This window comes from Danio rerio, chromosome 13, assembly GCF_049306965.1.
Source record: "Danio rerio strain Tuebingen ecotype United States chromosome 13, GRCz12tu, whole genome shotgun sequence".
NCBI lineage: Eukaryota > Metazoa > Chordata > Actinopteri > Cypriniformes > Danionidae > Danio > Danio rerio.
The window spans coordinates 53,556,212-53,580,000 of NC_133188.1; the positions used below are offsets into that span (position 1 = coordinate 53,556,212).

The 23,789-nt window shown below is 38.4% G+C and overlaps 1 protein-coding gene across 2 annotated transcripts in view; it reads left to right on the forward strand.

Annotated features, from left to right (window-relative positions):
- The window catches only part of ggps1 (geranylgeranyl diphosphate synthase 1), a 47,388-nt gene extending 24,985 nt beyond the window's left edge, over nt 1-22,403 (forward strand). For both annotated transcript variants that reach the window (NM_001291760.1, NM_001291761.1), the window contains 1 exon segment: nt 18,794-22,403. In NM_001291760.1, the coding sequence (NP_001278689.1) occupies nt 18,794-19,579 (786 nt within the window). In that variant the 3' untranslated portion in view covers nt 19,580-22,403.
- Nucleotides 22,404-23,789: the final 1,386 nt, after the last annotated feature.

Consider the following 23,789-nt stretch of genomic DNA (forward strand, 5'->3'; position numbering starts at 1 on the left):
TAATGAAAGTATTATTTTTTTATTCATTACTAGTGCTGGGCAAAGATTAAATTGCAACGAATAACAATTAAAAATAACGCTTTGGCATGTTTTTGATATATATTTGTTTTTATCTATACATTTATAAATGTGTATATAATTCACACATATACATAACTTTTTTGCATAGATATTTAAATTTAGATATAATTGGTATTAAATACTTATATATTTTGTCTAAATATTAATAAATATTTTCTCAAATATATGCATGCATGCATGCGTGTAGTATAAATATACACACTACACCGGCCACTTTATTAGGTATACCTTACTAGTACCGGGTTACCTTCAGAACTGTCTTAATCCTCCGTAGCATAGATTCAACAAGATACTGGAAATATTCCTCAGATTTTGCTCCACATTGACATGATAGCATCACACAGCTGCTGCAGATTTGTCGGCTGCACATCCTTGATGCCAATCTCCCGTTCCACCACATCCCAAAGGTGCTCTATTGGATTAAGCTCTGGTGACTGTGGAGGCCATTTGTGTACAGTGAACTCATTGTCATGTTCAAGAAACCAGTCTGAGATGATTCACGCTTTATGACATGGTGCGTTATCCTGCTGGAAGTAGCCATCAGAAGATGGAGACACTGTGGTCATAAAGGATGGACATGGTCAGCAACAATACTCAGGTAGGCTGTGGCATCGACACAATGCTCAATTGGTACTAAAAACACTCCCCACACAGTTAAACCACCACCACCAGCCTGAACCACTGATACAAGGCAGGATGGATCCATGCTTTCATGCTGTTGATGCCAAATTCTGACCCGAGCATCCGAATGTGTCAGCAGAAATGGAGACTCATCAGAGCAGGCAACGTTTCTCCAATCTTCTATTGTCCAGTTTTGGTGAGCCTGTGTGAATTGTAGCCTCAGTTTCCTGTTCTTAGCTGACAGGAGCGGCACCCAGTGTGGTCTTCTGCTGCTTTAGCCCATCTGCCTCAAGGTTGGACGTGTTGTGTGTTCAGAGATGCTCTTCTGCAGACCTCGGTTGTATCGAGTGCTTATTTGAGTTACTGTTGCCTTTCTATCAGCTGGAACCAGTCTGGCCATTCTCCTCTGACCTCTGGCATCAACAAGGCATTTGCGCCCACAGAACTGCCACTCACTGGATATTTCCTCTTTTTCAGACCGTTCCCTGTAAACCCTAGAGATGGTTGTGCGTGAAAATCCCAGTAGTTCAGCAGTTTCTGAAATACTCAGACCAGCCCGTGTGGCACCAACAACCACACCATGTTCAAAGTCACTTAAATCCCCTTTCTTCCCCATTCTGATGCTCGCTTTGGACTGCAGCAGATCGTGTTGACCATGTCTACATGCCTAAATGCATTGAGTTGCTGCCATGTGACCGGCTGGTTAGAATGTTGCGTTAACAAGCAGTTGGACAGGTGTACCTAATAAAGTGGCCAGTGAGTGGCTGGAAATAATTCATAAATCTTAGTTGTAGTATACATCTGCTGTCCTGCCTTAAATGTGCACCCTTTCTTTAATTCAAAACATGACTAAGATCTGTAAAGGAGTTTTGTCTGGCTGCGGTGCACATTTCTGCTAGCCTGCACTGTAGTGTTTCAGTGTGTCCTTCATTAAATCTCATTATGCCTGTTAAACTCCTTCAATATAGTTATGTAAACAACACACAATGCACTAAGCAGTGCTTTACATGCTAATGCCTAATCGACCACATTTGCAGGATCTTGAGGAATCGTACGCTGACAGAATTATCCATTAAGGGAAAATTCTTTGGCAATGCTGCTGTTTTCTGTCTAAATCCAGCATTGTACATCTGAGCTGACTATCACATGAAGAATTCCAGTAATGCATTTAGAAAGCAATAGACATTGTCACTGGCATAATCTTAGCATCATAGCACAGCATGTGTGTCCACTTATGAACATTTAATCAATGCAAAAATCATTGGAGTGCCACTTAAGATGTTTCAAGTGATTTGTGTGCCATCGGGTTTAACTCCATGCACTATTTCCGCACTGTTCATTGACCAAACATCTATTGAGTGTCACCTCTTGGTCATTATAAGCTCCAAATGTGTATATTCCATACAAGCTGAAGCTGATTGGTCAATTCTTGTCACGTGACTTGCGGTGGGTTCATGGCTCAGGGTTCATTGGTGCGAGTGCGTCATGCCGCTTGTGCGGGCAAACCGTGCACCTCCATTGGAAACTACAAACTTGTGCAAACTCTAGAAATGCGCGATATGCGAATGCCTCCTAAAATGCTGATTTATTGGCAAGGGGGTTGCGGATCCATTCCTCGGCAGTTCCTTCACTTGGCCTTTTCCCCCTGGTAAAGAAACTTTCCAAATACATCCGTTTCTTACTCATTTTGCTGCTTTTGGGTTAAATTTGGGTGCTCGTGTAACCCCGCCGGTCCTACGCCACCCAACCTGGAGCTGGTTTCAAAGCGGCAACCTTCCGCATGGGAGTCGGGTGATCTACCAAGGAGGCTAAAGACCATGACCTCTAGCATCTGTCGCTAGAGCACCTTTAGAGGTCAGAGGAGTGAGGTTTACCTGCACAGCACTTACTAGCTAGCCTCCGTTACACTCGAGTGACCAAGATGTAAGCGTGAGAATACTGTCATTTTTCAAAATAAAAGACTTTTCAAAATAAAAGATGGTTCAGACTCGAATAATATTAAAACGAAAATAATTAATGATTTCTTGTGCAGCTCGGTACCAATTGATCCACGGACCGATGGTTGAGGACCACTGAGCTAAAGGAGATAAAATGAACTAAGGCAACATGATCTTTCTCCTAATTGTCCACTGCTAAGATTTTTTTTTTGAATATGATGCCCCACAAAGCTCACTGAGGCCCCCTTGTGGGCCGGGACCCCTCTGTTAGGAACATTGTTGGTTCATTGCTATTTTGAGGAACTAAAATGGACAGCGCCATTGCCACTTTTGCACACTGGAGGAAGGACGACACCATGGCTGAAGTATTACTGTTAAACAGACAGGTAATGGTCTGTTTTAGTCAGGCTAAGCTTATTAGTTTGTGTTGCGTTATAAATGGCTTGTGCATAGACTTGTTGTTCAGCCACTGATTTCTCCTGGTGAAAGATTGATGTGACTATTTTCAGTTTCATAAGGTCCTTTTACAGCATCTATAATGTAGATTTATGTTCAGTTCAACAACAAAACATCAGTAAATAGCGCTATTCTGCCTAACTGCTTTACTGAGCTGAAGCTGCTTTTATATTCACATTGGGTCATTTTTGAACAATGACAGCCGTCCTATACTGTTTACCGCTACTCTGAAATAGCATGTAAGTGTGGCTTAGTAATAAATGTAATTCCTGCATGGCGCTGGCACTAACTAACTGGCGAATGACATGAACTAGTGCAGTAGTTCTCAAACTTTTTTCCTCAAGTACCACCTCAGAAAAAAATAAGCTGCGTCCCAAATGGCAGACTATACACTATGCACTCATGCACTATGTACTTATGCACTTACACACTCAACAGGATAGTATATGTATTTAGTGGCGTCCCAAATGGCACACTAATGTTTTTTTACTAAGCGGAAATTCAAACCGTTTCCCTGATGACGTTTGACGGTTGCCAAATCAGTGAAATAAACGACCGAATTATCAAATATTACCTGCTGTGAGTGTTGCCGAATTCACCATCGGGAGGCGCTATAATCACTCTCGAAGAAGAATTTTGTTCTTACCATCCAAAATAAATAGTTATTCAACATGTGCGTCCGATAGCTCCGCCTCATCCGCTACGTGAGCAAACCTGCGGTCGTTGAGTGCGTGAAGTGTCCATCATTACACACTTCATTTTAGCGGCTGAATGAGTGCATCATCCGGGAAATTAAAGTGCACATATTATTTTTAGAGTTTTCAGTGTGAACACACTACTTACACTATTTATACTACAAAATGGCGTAGAATAGTGCATAAGTATGCGATTTGGGACGCAGCTATTGTCTCTCCAAGTACCACCAAAATGAGCAGTATTGAAATACAATAGCGTAGTAGACCCAGTAAAGCAGCTACACCTCTGCACACTTAAAAAACGTGGTAGCTTACCTCAGAAATATAGGCTATATGGCATATTAAATAGATCATTTTTGAAAAAAAATTTAATATGTGTAGCATGTACATGACTTATTTCATTCCTCCGGGTACCACTAGAAGGAGGCCTGTGTACCACTAATGGTAAACGTACCACAGTTTGAGAACCACTGAACTAGTGGGTTGTCTGTCGGCTGTTGTGACGCGGTGTACGCACTCTCGATTTCAGGGGGTGTGGCTTTGAATCACAGTTCCTCCCCGCCGTCCAAAGATAATATGCTAAGCGGTTAGCATTTTGGCAGATCTCCTACTGCACCTTTAATTTAACATCAGAAATATTATAAGTAGAATAGAATTATTTGTAGAAACCAGCAGACCTACACATATTGTTATTATTATTATTGTTTTACCATATGTTTGAGAAAAAACAATAATAATTTCCGTCTCATATTAACCTTTATTTTACATCTACAGAATCCTAAAAAAATTATCTTTATTTGAAGCAAAATAATCACGATTTCTCGTTTTAGCCAGAATCGTGCAGCTCTACTTGAAAATATCTTGAGTTTCTGTTAGCCAAAAACCTTATTTAAGTTATTTAACTGAAACTCCATTGAAAAAAAAAACACACATTGACTATTCGCTTCCGGGTTTTAGCATACAAATTGACATCATAGTTCTTTCACTCTATACACACAGATAATACAGCAATACACAAATATCTTTACAGAGACACACACACACACACAAAAAGAATTAAAATGTGCCAAAACGTATTATTTTCTACATGGATATAAAAACCATTTGTCAAGAGAACAATGTTTAGTGGTTCAATGTATTACAGCAGTGTATTTAAAACTCTAAACACTTTGATATAGTGTACAACCATTAGCATAATTAGCATGAATTATCTGTACTGGAGGAAAGCGTGAGTGCTCATGCTGAACTGTAACCCGTCCAGTGATTAAGCCATGTTAATCTTGTCATTGTGAATCAGCTGATCTCTGTCAGCGCGTCGTGTTATCTGCTAAGTCCGTCAGATCACATTCGAGCGGCGCTTCAGCAGTTCTCCTTTTATCCTGAATATTTCATTAAAGCTCTTCAGACAGGGGAAAGTCAGCGGTTCGTGCCAGCAGTGCTGTTTTATGGCCCCGTCTTCTCCGCTTCTGCGTTTATTTGATCTTGTGAATGGAAAACAACTTCCCTTTTGGATGTGTGTAATGCGGTCGGCGGTGTAGGAGCTCGAGTTCAATCATTAGAAGGCTTGTATGTATTAGGTAGGCTTTTTTTTCTGCTGCACAAGCGTGTGCATTTTTTATATTGTGAGCCATTTCATTTAACTATTGGTTCTTTTTCTTTCTCACAACCATTGCATTTGCGGTAATGTAGGTGAAGATACTTTTGACGCTCAAAGTCATTTGCTTTGTCTCCTAAAAATGAAAATAATAATAGTAGTAGTAATAATAATAATAACAATATATCTATATAATAATATTAATAATAATAATAATAATAATAATAAAATATATATAATCCTAATAATAATAATAATAATAATAATACAACAATAATACTAATAAAATATATAATTAAAAATATAATAATAATATTAATATTAATAATAATAATAATAATAATAATAACAATAATAAAATATATAATTAAAAATATAATAATATAATAATAATAATAATAATAATAATAATAATAATAATAATAATGTATGAAATATAATAATAATAATAATAATAATACATTAATAATACTAATAAAAATTTATTATAAAAATATAATAATAATAATAATAATGAAAATATATAAAAAATGATGATGATAATAATAATAATAAAAAATAAAACAAATATATAATAACAAAATAATGATATTAATATATAGTAATAATAATAATAATAATAATAATATATGAAATATAATAATAATAATAATAATAATACATTAATAATACTAATAAAAATTTATTATAAAAATATAATAATAATAATAATAATAATGAAAATATATAAAAAATGATGATGATGATGATGATGATGATGATGATGATGATAATAATAATAATAAAAAATAAAACAAAAATATAATAACAAAATAATGATATTAATATATAGTAAAAATAATAATAATAATATAATGATAATAAAAACAAATATATAATAATAACAAAATAATGATATAAATAATAATAATAATAATAATAATAATAATAATAATAATAAACAAGAAGAAGAAGAAGAAGAAAACTAATATATAATCCAAAAAGGTCCAAATATGGATAAATAATGTTTTGGAAGCTGTTATGTAACGTTATGATATGATTAAATTGCCTCTTGTTACTAGGCTTGGGCGGTATCCAAATTTTGATACTGTCAAACCTTCTCTCTATTTTACCTCCGTATCTGGTATGACCATGCATAATAATAAAAATGATGACGTAAGGCTCTGACAGGGTCACCAAACTGTTAGCTTGTGCCTAAACCATTCAGAAACTGAATACCGTATATGCGACCTTAGGTTCGCGGTCACCTGTTTGTCTTGTTCGTATCGGGGGGTGCTCTCTCTCATTCACACGCGCACACACACACACACACACACACACACACACACACAGAGAGAGAGAGAGAGCACCAAGCAACACACACCATCACGCTCTCTCTCATACACACACACATAGAGAGAGCACCAAGCGACACACAGCATCACGCTCTCTCTATTCTCTCTCACACAAACACAAACCGTATCCATGCGGATGCTCGCGAGCGAGCGATATTGTTAGACCGCGCGCCCGCTCCCTTTTGAAACCGTAAATACTGCCAAACTGCCGGTCACTTAGTGCACGACTCGCCTCTGCTCTCTCTCTCTCTCTGAACCAGTGACCTTGCTGTGAGGTGACAGTGCTAACCACTGAGCCAACGTGACACCCTTAAAATATACATTGTCATGAAATTTGCATAATTAATATATATTTTTTTAAATGTATTTTTACAAGGTTTTATTTGGTTTTTATTTGAGATTCTAAATTTAATTTTTTTTTTTTTATTCTTAATAATGTAAATAAATATTTAATGTAATGCAAGTTTTAGCTTGGTGGACTTAAATCATCACAATTAATGACAAAAAAACAACAACTTTAGAATGAAATTTTAATAATAATATGTATATTAAATACCTGAGGATTAATCTTTGTGATATTGGGTTGTTATGGTACATCTGTATTCTGGACAGGCTTTTTTTTAAAAATTATTTTTATTTTATTAAAATTTTAAAAATGTGTTTATTTTTTACTTTATTTATTTTTATTGATTTTTATTATTTATTTTCTCTCTTGGATAAATGTAATTTCATCTTGTTTAGAGGTTTTTGGGTGAGCATAATATTTATTTAAATTTCTCAGTAAAATTACTTTTTTTTTGATAGGTTTCTTAAACTTTTACAGATAAAACAGAGATATATTATTATTATTATTATTATTATTATAAATTTTTTTTAATATTTGATTTTCTTTTCGGCTTACTCCCTTTATTAATCTGGGATCGCCACAGCGTAATGAACCTCTAACTTATTCAGCACGTTTTACACAGCGGATGCCTTTCCAGCTGCAACCCATCACTGGGAAACATCCATACACACTCATACACTATGGACAATTTAGCTAACCCAATTGACCTGTTGCACATGTGTTTGGACTGTGGGGGGGAAACTGGAGCACCCGGAGGAAACCCACGCCAACACAGGGAGAACATGCAAACTCCACACAGAAATGCCAACTGAACCAGTGACCTGTGACTGCTGTGAGGCGATCGTGCTAACCACTCCGCCATTGTGACATCCTTATTATTTTATTTTAAAAAGGTTAGTTTGTCTTTATATCTGTTTATATTATCTTTAGGTTTATTTGCATATTTATTAGGTTTATTTGCATATTTATTAGGTTTATTTGCATATTTATTTGATCGTTTTAATAAACATTGTCAAAAAGTGCAAGTACCCACAACGTTGTTATGCATATTAATTACCATAATATATTGTATTAAGGGTGACTCGGCTGCTCAGTGGTTAGCACTGTTGCCTCACAGCAAGAACGCCACTGGTTCGAGTCCTGGTGGGGTCAGTTGGCATTTCTCTGTGGAGTTTGCATGTTTTCCCAGTGTTGGCGTGGGTTTCCTCCAGGTGCTCTGGTTTCCCCCACAGTCCAAACACATGCGCTATAGGGGAACTGATGAACTGAGCTGTAGAGTGTGTGTTTAAAAGAGTGTGTATGGGTGTTTACCAGTGTTGGATTGCAGCTGGAAGGGCATCTGCTGTGTAAAACATATGCTGGATAAGTTGGCAGTTTATTCTACTGTGGAAACTCGTGATGAATAAAGGACTAATGTATAAATAAATATATATAATATTATTAAATACCGCCACATTATTATAGACATTTTCAAAATCTCTCTCTGTCTTTGATTTATTACATTTATATTAAATATTGTCGATTAAAAAAGATCTTAAGCACTTTTTAAAAGCATTATTATAATAAATCTAGCTTTAAAAATACTCATTATTAGTACAGATATCGAATGGTTTCATTAGTGGCTGGTTAATGCTTCACACAGGCATTTGCTCTGCAAGTCTTGATTGTTTTCATGCAGGCATTAGTAAGCAAGCAGAAAGCAGAGATGATGTCATCCAGAGATGATGTAATGCTTCATGAAGGCAGATGAAAGCAGAGTAAATCGAAAATCTCCCAGTGTGTAAAAACAGCGCTCCCAGATCAGAATCAGCATGTGTTTTTGCAGATGTCACACCGATACACTGGCTGTGTGTATATGATGGAGACGATCAGTGTGTGTCTGAAGTGTGTGTTTGGCCTCATTCCCAGCAGCTCTCGCTCTCAGACGCGTCCATTATTATTACTTTGACAGCTCCAGTTTACAGTAACCTGCTTTTAACTCGTGCGCGAGGGCTTTTCACAGCAGCTCTTCATACACACTTGTTAAGGTCAACTCTGTGTTTTTTTCCGCCTGAAGTTTTTCCTGCTCTGCGTTCACCATGATTGAAGCTCATGCCAGTGTTTTCGCCCCCTGCTGGTGATTCAGGACTGCAGATTTTCTCCTGTTTTGTTGGTTTTGAAAGTAAAGGTCAGAGAGTGGGATGCTGGAGTTTATTTAAACATGCTTTTTGGCCTCTGTAGACTCAAATCTGTTCATAGCATGCGTTGCTTCCAGTCAAGTTTTATATTAGGACTGGAAAAATCAGACATTGTGATATATATTGCAGTATATTGTTTCACTAGATAATTTGATGAGCTCTATTTGGAAAGATTTCAATAATTTAGGTTGACTTGGATAAATTAGGTTGAATTGCAATAAAAAATTTTATTAAATTAAATAAGCTGTGTTTTATTGTTTTTCCAGGGGAAAAAAAAAAATTTGAAAAAAAAAAATCCACAAATTCCTGCGTAAAAAAAATAATAATTAAATATGCAAATAAATAAATTTAAAAAATCCACAAATTTCTGCATAAATAAAAAAAATATGCTAAAAAAATAAATGTATATAATAAATCTATAAATTCTTGCATAAATAAAATAATAAACAAATAAACATGCAAATAAATAAATATAAAAAAATCCACAAATTCACGCATAAGTAAAAAATATGCTGATAAATAAATCTTTATAACAAATCCATAAATTCCTGAATAAATAAAAAAAGAAAAATGCAAATAAATAAATATATATAAAAAATCCACAAATTCCTGCATGAATAAAATAATAAATAAATATGCAAAATGAATTTATATAACAAATCTCTAAATTTCTGCATAAATAAAATAAATATGCAAATAAATACATTTATATATGAAATCCAAATTATTAAATAAATGCATAAATAAGATTATAAATAAATACACTATTATATAAATAGGTAAATGAATCCATAAATTCCAGCATGGATAAAACAATAAATAAATATGCAAATAAATAAATATATATAATAAATTCATAAATTTCTACATAAATAATAAATAAATAAAAAATAAATAAATGTATGCATATTCAAAATCCACAAATTCCTGCATAATGAAATGTATGAATAATTAATAGTGGGGGCAGATAAGCATTAACAGAACTTTAACCTTGCATGCATTCACACGTTTTAATATTTTAATTAATCAAATAGCATCAACGTAAAAATAAAATGAGAAAACATTATAAAAATTCTACATTAATATGCAAACAACTATAAAATTATATAAAGTATTACATAAATGTATTTTTATTTTAATAAAGATTGAGTGGCATGTTTATTCTCTGTCTTAAAGACAAATAAAAAATGTATACTGATAGTTATTGTTTGTATGAATTAATAGAAAATATTGTTAACTCTAATGCAACAGGGATCTAAATAAACACACCTGTGAAATTATATATAATTATATTTCTTCCTTATTAAATTGTTTTGTGCACCTTATTTATTTGTTTAATTATTTTTTGTAATCTTATTTTTTGGAATGTATTGTTTTTTTTTCTGCATGAAATTATAAAGCCATTTAATGATCAATAACGCATTTATGTATTTATATTTATACATCTCTTTTTGAAGTCTGGTGAATGTGTTGATACCTCTGCGCAGACTAAACACAGATGATGATGATGGTCTGCATTTCAGACACACCCTGATTACGCGGACTGCTCATCTAATATAGTGCAGCTGCTGCCACCTGCAGGACTCCACTGCTATTACACCTCTGTGTTTCACCTCATAATATCAGCATTCTCACGTCAGATCCACAAATAAGTCCTGTCAGCACTTTTGACTGCACAAGCATCGTTCATTCATTCATTCTCTTTTGGTTTAGTCTCTATTTCAGAGGCATCATATACAATAGAATACTGTAAATAAATGGTTAAAGTTTCTTAAATTCCTCTACATAAAATGTTTAAACCAGAAGCATTATTGTGTGTGTTAGTCAAGCATCTGGACATTTGCATGATATGTTGATGTCAGCCAGAAAGTATTAGTTACTTGGTCTAAATGTATGGCTACAGAAAACATGTAACAAGAAAGGACTGAATTTCATCGACAACTTCAATCTCTTCTGGAACCAAAGACAGCTGTTTACATCAGACGGCCTTCATCCAAACAAACTTGGTGCAAAGGTGCTAAAGGACAATATTTTTTTCTCCCTCAATCATCCATCAGCTGTGTATGCCACTGAACTGAACTGCAAACACACACCTAGCAAATGTCCGGATGACCACAGGACTTCAAATCAGCTCCTGAGTGGACTTGTGGCTGACGAATCACCCAAGGACAGTGATAATGCCACGCAGCCAAAACACCCAATGTTGATAGAGACACTATCAGTTGCCCTCTGCTCAACACAGGCAGACTGTGACTCATCAGAACAGCATCAAGTCTCGTCACTCAAAAATGATCCTCAGGAAAACATATTTCTGCAGACAGAATCTCAAGATGCACAGCCTCTGTCACCGGACACGTTCTCATTGTCACAATGTTCACCACTCTTGGGTTTTTCAAAAAAGATGGAGGAACTGGTGTATGCTGGAACTAAACTTTCACACTCCATTGCCGCAAGCCCCCAGTTACCAACCAAAAAGCGGCCTGCTCCACAACCACCTATGAGCCCACCTGGAAGAGCCCTCCGATCACACCGCCAGGGCCCAAACAACAACGCCCCATCTTCAGCTGGTGAACACAAGAGCTGTCACTGATGTGTGTCGGGGACCTGCTTAGATAACAGTGTCTTTATCAAATGTTTTCAGAACAAGCAGGAACCCAGTGTGTCTGTAGCTTTCTCTAAGCAGATATGTGTTGTGTTAAGTGACAGAAAACCAAAGACTTCATCAGGCCGTTTAGCAAATCATTCAAATCTGGTGTCTATTAAATGTAGATCTGAGACTACTATAGAAAAAACAGCTAAAACTGTTAAGTTAGCGCTTTTAAACATCAGATCACTCAACAATAAGTCTCTTTTAGTCAATGATTTTATCAACACAAATAGCCTTGATTTTATGCTTTTAACTGAAACTTGGCTAGATGACAGTTGTAGCGCAGCAGTTCTGAATGAAGCAGCTCCTTTAAACTTTGACTTTTTGAGTGTTTGCAGAGCTAATAGGAGAGGTGGAGGCATCGCTGCCCTGTTTAAAGATGTGTATGAATGTAAACAAGTGTCATTTGGTGACTATTTGTCTTTTGAATATCTGAGTATAGCACTAAAAGGGTCTCCACGCATCTTACTGATCATTATCTACAGACCTCCAAAATATTCTCCAGCTTTTATTGAGGATTTTACAGAGCTGTTATCAATAGTAACCTCTGAATTTGATTATTTTAGTATTGCTGGGGATTTTAATATTCACATTGATAATCCAGAAATCAATGCTGTAAAAGAACTGATGACTGTTTTTAACACTTTTGATCTGACTCAGCATGTTCAAGGACCCACACACAATCGTGGACACACTCTTGATCTACTTATAACTAAGAGTTTACACATTTCATCGACTGTTGTTAAGGATGTGGCACTATCTGATCATTTCTGTATCTTTTTTGATATATTGATCACTCCAGCTATTAAAGACAGATCTGTCTCTGTCAGAAAGAGATGCATAAATGAGAACACCAGTGAGCAGTTTATGAAAGCCATATCGCAAGCACCAAGTATATCTGCAGATTCTGTTGATTCTCTCCTTGATTTGTTCAATTCTAAAATTGAGAATGTCATAAATGACATCGCTCCTGTTAAAGTCAAGAAGATGACTGGCAGGCAAAAGGGATCTTGGACAAGGTCACCGAAAGTACAAATGATGAAAAGACAGTGCAGAAAAGCTGAGCGTATGTGGAGAAAGACGAAACTAGTAGTCCATTATAACATCTATAAAGACAGTCTTCATGCCTTTAATATGGAACTTAACACTGCTAGACAGACTTTCTTTTCAAGCCTTATAAACAGCAACTTAAATAATGCTCGTACACTCTTTGCAACGATAGAGAGACTCACAAACCCCCCCAGTCAGATTCCAAGTGAGCTCCTCTCTGAAAGCAAATGTAATGAATTTGCTCATTTCTTCACTGATAAGATCAATAATATCAGAAAGGCAATAAGCTCATCCAATCAGTCAAGTTGTGTCGATATCAAACAAGCTCAACCACAACTTAAGAAATCAGACATTATGTCTGATTTCATGGCAATTAACGGTGAAATCTTAGAAGAGACTGTGCAAGTTATGAAAACATCAACCTGCAGTCTTGACACGCTCCCCACATCATTCTTCAAAACGGTGTTTACCTGTTTAGAAATGGATCTTCTAAAAGTGGTAAATGCTTCACTTCTATCAGGGATTTTTCCAACCTCACTTAAAACTGCAGTTGTTAAACCCCTCTTGAAGAAGAGCACCCTGGATAACACCCTATTGAGCAATTACAGGCCAATCTCAAATCTCCCTTTCATTGGCAAAATCATTGAAAAAGTTGTTTTTAACCAGGTTAACAAGTTCTTAAACTTCAGGGGGTGTTTAGACAATTTTCAATCGGGGTTCAGAGCTCATCACAGTACAGAGAGCGCTCTTATAAAGATAATCAATGATATACGCCTAAATACAGATTCAGGTAAAATAACAGTGCTGGTATTGTTGGATCTCAGTGCTGCATTTGACACTGTCGATCACAGCATACTTTTGGATAGGCTGGAAAACTGGGTTGGGCTGTCTGGCACGGTCCTCAAATGGTTTAGATCTTACCTAGAAGGTAGAGGTTACCATGTCAGTATAGGTGACCATAGGTCGAGGTGGACACCCATGACGTGTGGAGTCCCACAAGGCTCGATTCTGGCACCTCTCCTGTTCAACCTTTACATGCTCCCTCTAAGCCAAATAATGAGAAAGAACCAAATCTCCTACCACAGCTATGCTGATGACACTCAGATCTACCTAGCCTTACAGCCTAATGACTACAGCCCCATTGACACCCTCTGCCAATGCATTGATGAAATGAGCAATTGGATGTGCCAAAACTTTCTTCAGTTAAACAAAGAGAAAACTGAAATTATTGTGTTTGGAAACAAAGATGAGGTTCTCAAGGTAAATGCGTACCTTGGCACTAAAGGTCAAACGACAAAAAATAAGGTCAAGAATCTTGGTGTGACTCTGGAGTCAGATCTGAGTTTCAACAGTCATGTCAAAGCAGTCAGTAAATCAGCATACTATCATCTCAAAAACATAGCAAGAATCAGATGCTTTGTTTCTAGTGAAGATTTAGAAAAACTTGTTCATGCTTTTATCAGCAGCAGGGTGGATTACTGTAATGGACTCCTCACTGGTCTTCCTAAAAAGACAGTCAGACAGTTGCAGCTCATCCAGAACGCTGCAGCCAGAATTCTAACCAGAACCAGAAAATCAGAGCACATCACACCTGTCCTCAGGTCTTTACATTGGCTGCCAGTTACATTCAGAATAGATTTTAAAGTATTATTACTGGTCTATAAATCACTAAATGGCCTAGGACCTAAATACATTACAGATATGCTCACTGAATACAAACCCAACAGATCACTCAGATCTTTAGGATCATATAAACTAGAAGTTCCAAGAGTTCAGTCAAAGCAGGGTGAATCGGCTTTTAGCCACTATGCCCCTCGCTGCTGGAATCAGCTTCCAGAAATGATCAGATGTGCTCCAACATTAGGCACATTCAAATCAAGACTGAAAACACATCTGTTTAGCTGTGCCTTTACTGAATGAGCACTGTGCTGCGTCCGACAGATTGCACTATCATCTTTTTCTCTTCTTCTTCATTCTTTCATATCACATTTTACCTGTTTTTATGTTTTGTTTTGTTTTTATGCATTTTTATTATTTGTTTTTACTTTTATTTTACTTGTTTCTTTTATTCTTGTTTATGTAAAGCACTTTGAATTGCCATTGTGTATGAAATGTGCTATATAAATAAACTTGCCTTGCCTTGCCTTGCCTTACACACTTGTGCATATTTATTAATTGGATTATTTTAGGTTTTTTAGGCTATTTCAGAACTGACACAGTTGTTGATTGACAGGCAAGAGAGTTGTTTTAATATAGCTAATGGTTCAGATTTGCTAAATAATAATAGCAGCACTCCGGTTGGTGAGTATATGGATATAGTAGGACTCTGCCAATAAACTAATTATATCGAATCGCGATAAAATTTATGTTGATAAGCTCTGGACTTTTTTTTACTCTACATTGATCTAAGAACCAATCACAAAGCATAAATGTGCAACAATGGGAATCTAAAGTGTGCGTGTGAATTTTTGGCCATCTGAAAATTGGTTGTGTTATTTAATTTGTGACTTCAGTCATTGTTGGTACTCTTAAAGAGCCATGAAACCCCCTCGTTTCAGCAGGGTGTTTTCACACCTCTACTTTGGAAAAAGTCTGGAAAGTGGGCGTGTCCAGCTCTGTTTAGGGGGAGTGTCGGAGGAGCAAAAGAGGGAGGGTCTGTAAAGAAAATGTGCATAAAAATGGGGAGTGTCGGTTTGGGCACGCTCTGATTTTCACAGAGTAAAAACACACACACACACACACAGGGGAGAAAGTGTTTACATGGACATCAGTTATCGAATTATTTGACTAATTATAAAATGGTGGACTTATCTACAGTTTGGCTCTTTCATTCAGGCAATTCATTCATGCCCCTCATGACAAACGAGATATTTGATTCGAGGAGCTGCTCTAAGCGTGTATTTTGCATGCAGTGTTAGCTACTGGATGGTGAACGAGAGAAAAAAAACTCAGCATTTCCCGGAAACTTAGATGCACTCGACAGGCAGCTTCAGAAAGCCGTGTGTATTATTTCTGTCACAAAATGCGGTGAAAATCCTTCTTGGATTGATTTGGGGGTATTTTGTATAGGAGTGAATCTCGAATAATTTAGAACAAATAAATGGCAAGCAGAGATGAATAAAATATAGTAAAGATAAAAGTGAATGATAGTGTTCAGTAGGGATGTAACGGTATCAGAATTTCACGGTACGGTAATACCTCGGTATGAATGGCACGGTACGGTATTAATTGAATAATTTACAGGAAAAACAAAACTAATGAAAAGACTCGAAAAAAGTGCCAAAAGTGTCTGACATACAAATTAGCCATCTATCTGTAAGCTTTGAAACAGCAACTTCAATTTTAATAACAAAAAACTATTAAACCATATTAAAAAATAAAGTTTCATTTTAATATTGTTGAAAACTCATCACATTCAACATTTAATCACTCACTCACTTAGATAGAGATGGGTTTTTAAGGAAAATTATCATATAACTATAATCTAAAAGCTGGATCTCTGGGCATGGTCCCCTGCAACAGAAAAAAACCCTCTCATTTGGGACTGAGGTTTCTGGGACAGAGATATGATTTAGCCAAGGTTGACAGCAGTGGGTAACACTGTGCATTGTCTTTCCACCACTTGAGAGGACAAACCATGAGTGAGATAGAGGTCTCTTTGCAGTACAAGTTAATGTCTGCATCAATCTGAACAGTGTGCTGTGTTCTGCAGTCCCCATGACTGTTTTTAGTCGTATTCCCCGACTTATATTTCACCACAGTCTGGCAGTGCCTGCATACTGTTGTTTTCTTTGTCTGTCACCTTTTCTCCTTTCTCGTATCTTTTTTGAGAGAAACCGAAATGCTTCCACACATCCCATTTAAAACCCGCTTTAGGTTCGATCTTTTCCAGCTCCTTTTTTCATCCCCGCTACTAGCAGCACACTCCATTTCCGCATTACTGGATCTGTAGCGACAACAGACCGCAAAGGATGATGGCCACGCCCTAGGCTGATGGGAATTGTAGTTCCCGCTACCTCCCGTTCGCTTCATTCGCCTGAGCAAATTTTCTCAGAAGTCCTATAGTTTTATCGAGTCATTCGACTACGGTAATATTGAAAAAAATTGCTATTGCGGTATGACGGTATTTACAATATCGTTACATCGCTACTGTTCAGGTATTCACTATTCAGGTACAGATACTGAATAATCCACTCTGCATAGTCTTCATTGTAGATTACTTAATCTTTATTAAAGTTACAAAACATTTCTTGTGGCCAGATGGTTTAAACTCTGAAATGTTCACACTAGGGTTGGGCCGATGGCCAATAGACAGTCATAGGCCTTAAAGGGACAGTTAACTCAGATTAAATTGTTCCTACTATTCACTCAATATACAATAATGTCCTCATTATTAACTCTCTCCCTACTTGTTTCAATACTATAAGAGTTATTCGATTATATTCTTTTTGTGTTCATTTAAAAAAATTTAACTTGAATGTTTAAAACAAGAGAAGGGTGTAATAAAAATGGCAAGTTATTTTTGCGTCAATTGTTTTTATTCTAAGATGTATTAGTGTAAACGGGCCTAAGACTGATATAAGACGTATAAGCCTGTATTTACTCTTTAAAGGGCCATGAAACCCCCTCGTTTCAGCAGGGTGTTTTCACACCTCTACTTTGGAAAGTCAGAAAAGTGGGCGTGTCCAGCTCTGTTTAGGGGGGAGTGTCGGAGGAACTAGAGTGGGATGGTGTGGGAGTGTCTATTTGGGCACGCGCGAGTTTCAGTCAAAATACACACACATGAGAAAGTGATGGTGTTTAACCTACATGGACATCTGTAGTCGAATTATTTGCCAAATTATTAAATGGTGGACTTTAACTGCAGTTTGGCTCTTTCATTCAGGGAATTCATTCATGCCCCTCGCGACAAACGAGATATTTGATTCGAGGAGCTGCTCTAAGCGTGTATTTTTCATGCAATGTTTGATACCGCACGGCGAATGAGAGAAAAAAACCCTCTGCATTTCCCGGAAACTTAGATGCACACGGCAGGTAGCGTCAGAAAGCCTCGTGTGTTATTCCGGTCACAAAATGCGGTGCTATGTTTGCATCAGTGCAATAGTTAACTTAATTCGATACGAACAAACTGAATAAAGAAAGAGCACTGGTCGCTCACTTACCAAATCTGTAGAGACAGGACAATCACCAGCAACTAGAGCCGCGTCATTATGAAGAGAAGACTAACTTTACAAGCGAATCCGGATTTCAGTGTTTGCAGATGAACAGCTCTCAGATAAACAATAATCCTCCTTAGACACTTAAGTTATTGTTGTCGAGCGTCACGTACACTGTTAATCCAGACGTGATCCAGCTGAGCTCTCACAGAGAGAAAATGAAATCGAAACTTAACTGCAGCAAGCTATAAAAGCAACACTTCACGCTTGTTTTGCCAAAACAACTTGGCGTCTCTGTGGCGTAAACACGATGACAGTAATGAATATTAATGAAGTTGCACAATAGAGCGCGCTGATTGGTTTGAACCAAGCCTTACTCATGCATTAATGCAGCACACTGTAAGACGTAATAAGACACACTCTGGCACAGGCACAGGCGTCCAGTCTGCACGCTGGAATACACGTCATTATCTCATGACAGTGACGCAGCTTCAAAAATTCGTTTCAAACCGGAAGTACGAATTTGCTTGAAATAACGCAAAAACAACCAATTTACACTTTTTATTGAAATATAGGTGTCCTAATAGTGTTTTTAGCAGTGTGGGACACATATACGACTGTCAACAGCTCAAAAAATGTGTTTTGGTGTTTCGTGACCCTTTAAAAAGGCTGATATTGGTTGTGTTTGTGTGTCTGCAGGTGATCATCGAGGTGACGGAGATGCTGCACAATGCAAGTCTGCTGATTGATGATATTGAGGACAGCTCGAAGCTGCGGCGGGGTTTCCCAGTGGCCCACAGCATCTACGGCATCCCGTCGGTCATCAACTCTGCAAACTATGTGTATTTCTTGGGCCTGGAGAAGGTGCTGATGCTGGAGCACCCGGAGGCGGTGCGTGTCTTCACCCGGCAGCTGCTGGAGCTGCACCGCGGCCAGGGTCTGGACATCCACTGGCGGGACACATACACCTGTCCCAGTGAGGCTGAGTACCGCGCCATGGTGCTGCAGAAAACCGGAGGCCTCTTCGGGCTCGCTGTAGGCCTCATGCAACTCTTTTCTGACTGGAAACGAGATCTGAAGCCACTTTTAGACACTCTAGGGCTGTATTTCCAGATCCGGGACGACTACGCTAATCTGAACTCCAAAGAGTACAGCGCTAACAAAAGCTTCTGTGAAGACTTGACCGAAGGAAAGTTCTCGTTTCCCACCATTCACGCCATCTGGTCGCATCCTGAGAGCACACAGGTGCAGAATATTCTGCGTCAGAGAACAGAGAACTTGGATATTAAGCGGTACTGTGTGGATTATCTGGAGAAGGTGGGCTCGTTTGCTTACACCCGGCAGACGCTGCTGGATCTGGAGGTGGAGGCTTACAGGCTGATTAAGGAGCTCGGGGGAAACCCGGAACTGGAGGCTTTAGTGGAGCATCTGAGCCGCATGTATAAAGAGCCTGAGGGCGGAGCTACTGTAAGCCAATCAAAATAAACTGAGGCGGAGCTACAGCTGGGCATTCAAAAGAGTTCAGGGGCGGAGATGCATTAGTTAAAACAGTCTGGGGGCGGGGCTACAGCTGGGCAGGCAAAAGAGTTCAGGGGCGGAGATGCATTAGTTAATACAGTCTGAGGGCGGAGCTACAGCTGGGCAGGCAAAAGAGTTCAGGGGCGGAGATGCATTAGTTAATACAGTCTGGGGGCGGAGCTACAGCTAGGCAGTCAAAAGAGTTCAGGGGCGGAGATGCATTAGTTAATACAGTCTGTGGGCTGGGCTACAGCTGGGCAGGCAAAAGAGTTCAGGGGCGGAGATGCATTAGTTAATACAGTCTGGGGGCGGGGCTACAGCTAGGCATTCAAAAGAGTTCAGGGGCGGAGATGCATTAGTTAATACAGTTTGGGGGCGGGGCTACAGCTGGGCAGGCAAAAGAGTTCAGGGGTGGAGATGCATTAGTTAATACAGTCTGGGGGCAGGGCTACAGCTGGGCAGGCAAAAGAGTTCTGGGGCGGAGATGTATTGGTTAAAATGGTCTGGGGTGGGGCTACAGCTGGGCAGTCAAATAAGTTCAAGGACTGAGATGCATTAGTTAAAACAGTTTGGGGCGGGGCTACAGCTGGGCAGTCAAAAGAGTTCAGGGGTGGAGATGTATTAGTTAAAATAGTTTGGGGTGGGGCTACAGCTGGGCAGCCAAAAGAGTTCAGGGGTGGAGATGTATTAGTTAAAATAGTTTGGGGTGGAGCTACAGCTGGGCAGTCTATTGAGTTCAGGGGTGGAGATGTATTAGTTAAAACAGTATGGGGCGGGGCTACAGCTGGGAAGCCTAAAAAAAAGTTCAGAGGCGGAGTTTTATTAATTAAAATATTATGGGGGTGGGGCTACAGCTGGGCATTCAAAAGAGTTCAGGGACAGAGATGCATTAGTCGGTTAAAAGAGTGGAGGGTGGAGCTTCAGCTGGGCATTGAAGAGTCTGGGGCGAGGGTGCAGCTGAGTATTTAAATGTCTGAGGGTGGAGCTGCAATCAGCCAGTTAAAATAGTACTGAGATGGAGATGAGTATTTTAAAGTACATGGGCGGAGCTGTAGTCAGCCATTTAAAATAGTATGGGGTGTGGCTTCAGCTTGGAATTCAAGAGTCTAGGGCGGGGCTACAGCTGAGTGTTTAAATGTCTGGGGGTTGAGCTGTAGGCAGCCAGTTAAAATAGTGTGGAGGTGGAGCTGAGCATTTAAAATATGGGGGTGGAGCTGCAGTCACCTATTCTAAATAGTACAGGGGTGGAGCTTCAGCTGGGCAATCAACATATTCTAGGGGTGGAGCTGTAGTCAGTCCAAAATAGTATAGGGGTGGCCTTTAAGCTGGGCAATCAAGACTTTGGGGGGTGGGGCTATAGCCGAGCATTTAAAAGTCTGGCAGTGGAGCTGTAATCAGCCAATTTAAATGGCACAGGCAGGGCTTCATCTGGGCAGTCAAAAGAGTCTGGCGCAGAGCTGCAGTAAGCCTGTTATAATAGTATGGGGTAAAGCCAGTGCTACTGAAGCATTTGTAAGTCTGGAATCTGGAAGAAGAGCTCAGCCTGTTTAAATAGAATGGGTGGAGCTGGGCATTTAAAAGTCTGGGGGTGGAGCTACAGTCAGCTAGTTAAAAAGTATGAGGGTGGAGCTTCAGTCAGGCACTCAGAAGAGTCTAATGCTGATGATAAACAGGGCAACTTTTGGGAAAATATGCCATAAATGGGCAATCAGGTGTGACACGAGGTAACTAATTAGAGCAATGGGTTACAGATACAATACTGTTGCCCATTCTTAATAGAAACATTGCCAAGCAAACATCGCTCTGGAAAATTACCTGGTCACACTGATCCTGAAGTGTCCCTAGTGTTTCATCAGGAGGAGGCGGAGCTGCAGTCAGACATTTAACATAGTATGGGGCGGAGCTGAGCATGCAAAAGTCTGGGGCGGAGTTGTAGTCAGTCAAAATAGTATAGGGCGGAGCTTCAGCTGGGCACTCAGGCAGAGCTGCAGTCAGCCAATCAAAACAATGACTCATGCTAATCAGGTCTGCACTGTGAATGAACCATTTCTGTAGTATTTGTTTGGACCGAGGGCGGGAAACAAAGTCTGTTCTGTTTGATTCGTATTTCATAGACTTGTGAAATTGGCGTCTTAAATATTTGGTCATTTTCCATGGTTAAATATATGAAGAGTTTCCTTATAAATGAACCATAAAAACTCTCAGATTATACAACCATTTAATGTTTTAATGATTAATGATTTCACCACAAATTATATTGACTAAGAGGATGTTCATGGACCTTTCTTTTTGTATTACTTATTGTTATTATTAACATGTCGACTGTTTTCATTATAAAACCAATATTTTAGTAATGATCATGGTTATTATATGATTATTGATATTCTGCTCTTTTGCCTTTGAGAATGTTGAAGTCAGCACATTCCTTTATTTATTCTTCCTCATTAAGAGATCGTCATGTGAGTGAATAATGTCATATACGGTTTATTCAGCTGACGTGATGAGGCCTTATGTTCACGTGTGGATACTCCAACACTCCTGAATGTCTGTCGTTCGTGTGTTTCTGTTTAGCAGTTGTTGGGTTGTTTTTGGGGGCTGATGATGTTAAAGGACGCTGAACATTCACCTGAGGATCAAATAACTCTGAAATAGTGAATTTCGCACCATGTTTGATGTTTTACAGGTCATGTGCATTTGATCAGACTCCTTCCACTTTTGATTTTGTTCTTTTATTTGTTGTGTCTTTTGAATACTTCCCTGAATAAACATTCAGCCACTCATGTTCTCATCATGCTAGTGTGCATTTTTCCAGTAAGGGCACCATTTTTTTAAAGATTTATTTTTGGCCTTTTTGCTTTTATTAGATAGGACAGTAATGAGGCAGAGAGGGAAAAGGAGGGAGAGGGTTGGGAAATGTCCTCAAGCCGGGATTGGAACTCCTGACGTTTTACTGAACCATATGTCGGCGTGCTAACCACTAGGCTATTGCACCGACAGGGCACCATTTTTTACCCCTTTCACAAGATGTAAGATAAGCCTCTGGTGTCTCCAGAAAGTGTCTGTGAAGTTTCAGCTCAAAACACTCATCAGATTATTTATTATATAAAATAAAATCTGCCCATTTTGCTGTTGAGTACAGTGTGGCTGTTTTTGTTGCCTGTGGCTTTAAATGCAAATGAGCAGCTTCTCTCTCCGCCCACTGCTCCCATGCGTGTCTGACTGCTGTTTATCTGATGTAGTGCAGGAAAAGCAGTGACAGAGACAGACACGGATGAAGCGGAAATGCAGCTTAGTAGTCAAAAATACCATGGAAGTTTATTTGATGTATTTGTGTTGGAGTTTATTCAAGCCTTTCTGATATGATGAGTCACACACAAATGCCGTTTGCGGTACACACACAGACAGACGCATGGGGCCGTGGTGATTATAGCAGTTATAGGAATACAGTATATAGCAATTTTTTTTATTATTATTATTTTTTTTATTATTATTATTACAAACATGCTCCGTTTTAAAAACATCTATTCACAGAGTTGAACAGATATTTTAATCCCAGTGTATTTGCACATAAATATTCTGTGGTCGAGTATACCTGTTATTATGGAGACATGGCACCTGTCAATCAATTCAGTGGGCGGGGAAACTACAGATGCACGTCACGTTGTGGTGGGCCTCAACATAGGAGGGATTTGGGTCTTACTTGAACATCAGGAAATATTAAAAAAAGACTTATTGTGTTTATATCATCCCCATATGACTGTGGACACGCTATACTGCACACAGTTCTGTCCAAACAGCAGACAGAAGACGACTTTCATCATAGGTGCCCTGTAAAAGACGTCTGGTTTTGCATCTAAACTATAATGAAAAGATTTGCTGTATGATTGATTAATAATTTGCTTGCTGACCTGATGCAATACTAAAGTTTAAACAATTTACAAGTTGCTCTTTTTTTTCAGGTCTGATTTCCCCTTTTCTGATGTGTCAGAACAGAATCTCAACACTTGGTGGTGCAAAAGACACACAAGGAGCAGCCTGAAGACCATTAGCGTAGTTCTTTCCCACTGTAATATGATCATCTCATCAGTGGTTATGCTCAAGCTGATGTTCTTGGTCCACCTTTATATGAAAGGGTGTCGAAAAATGTACTGTTCTGCATTGGATGAGATGCTGAATC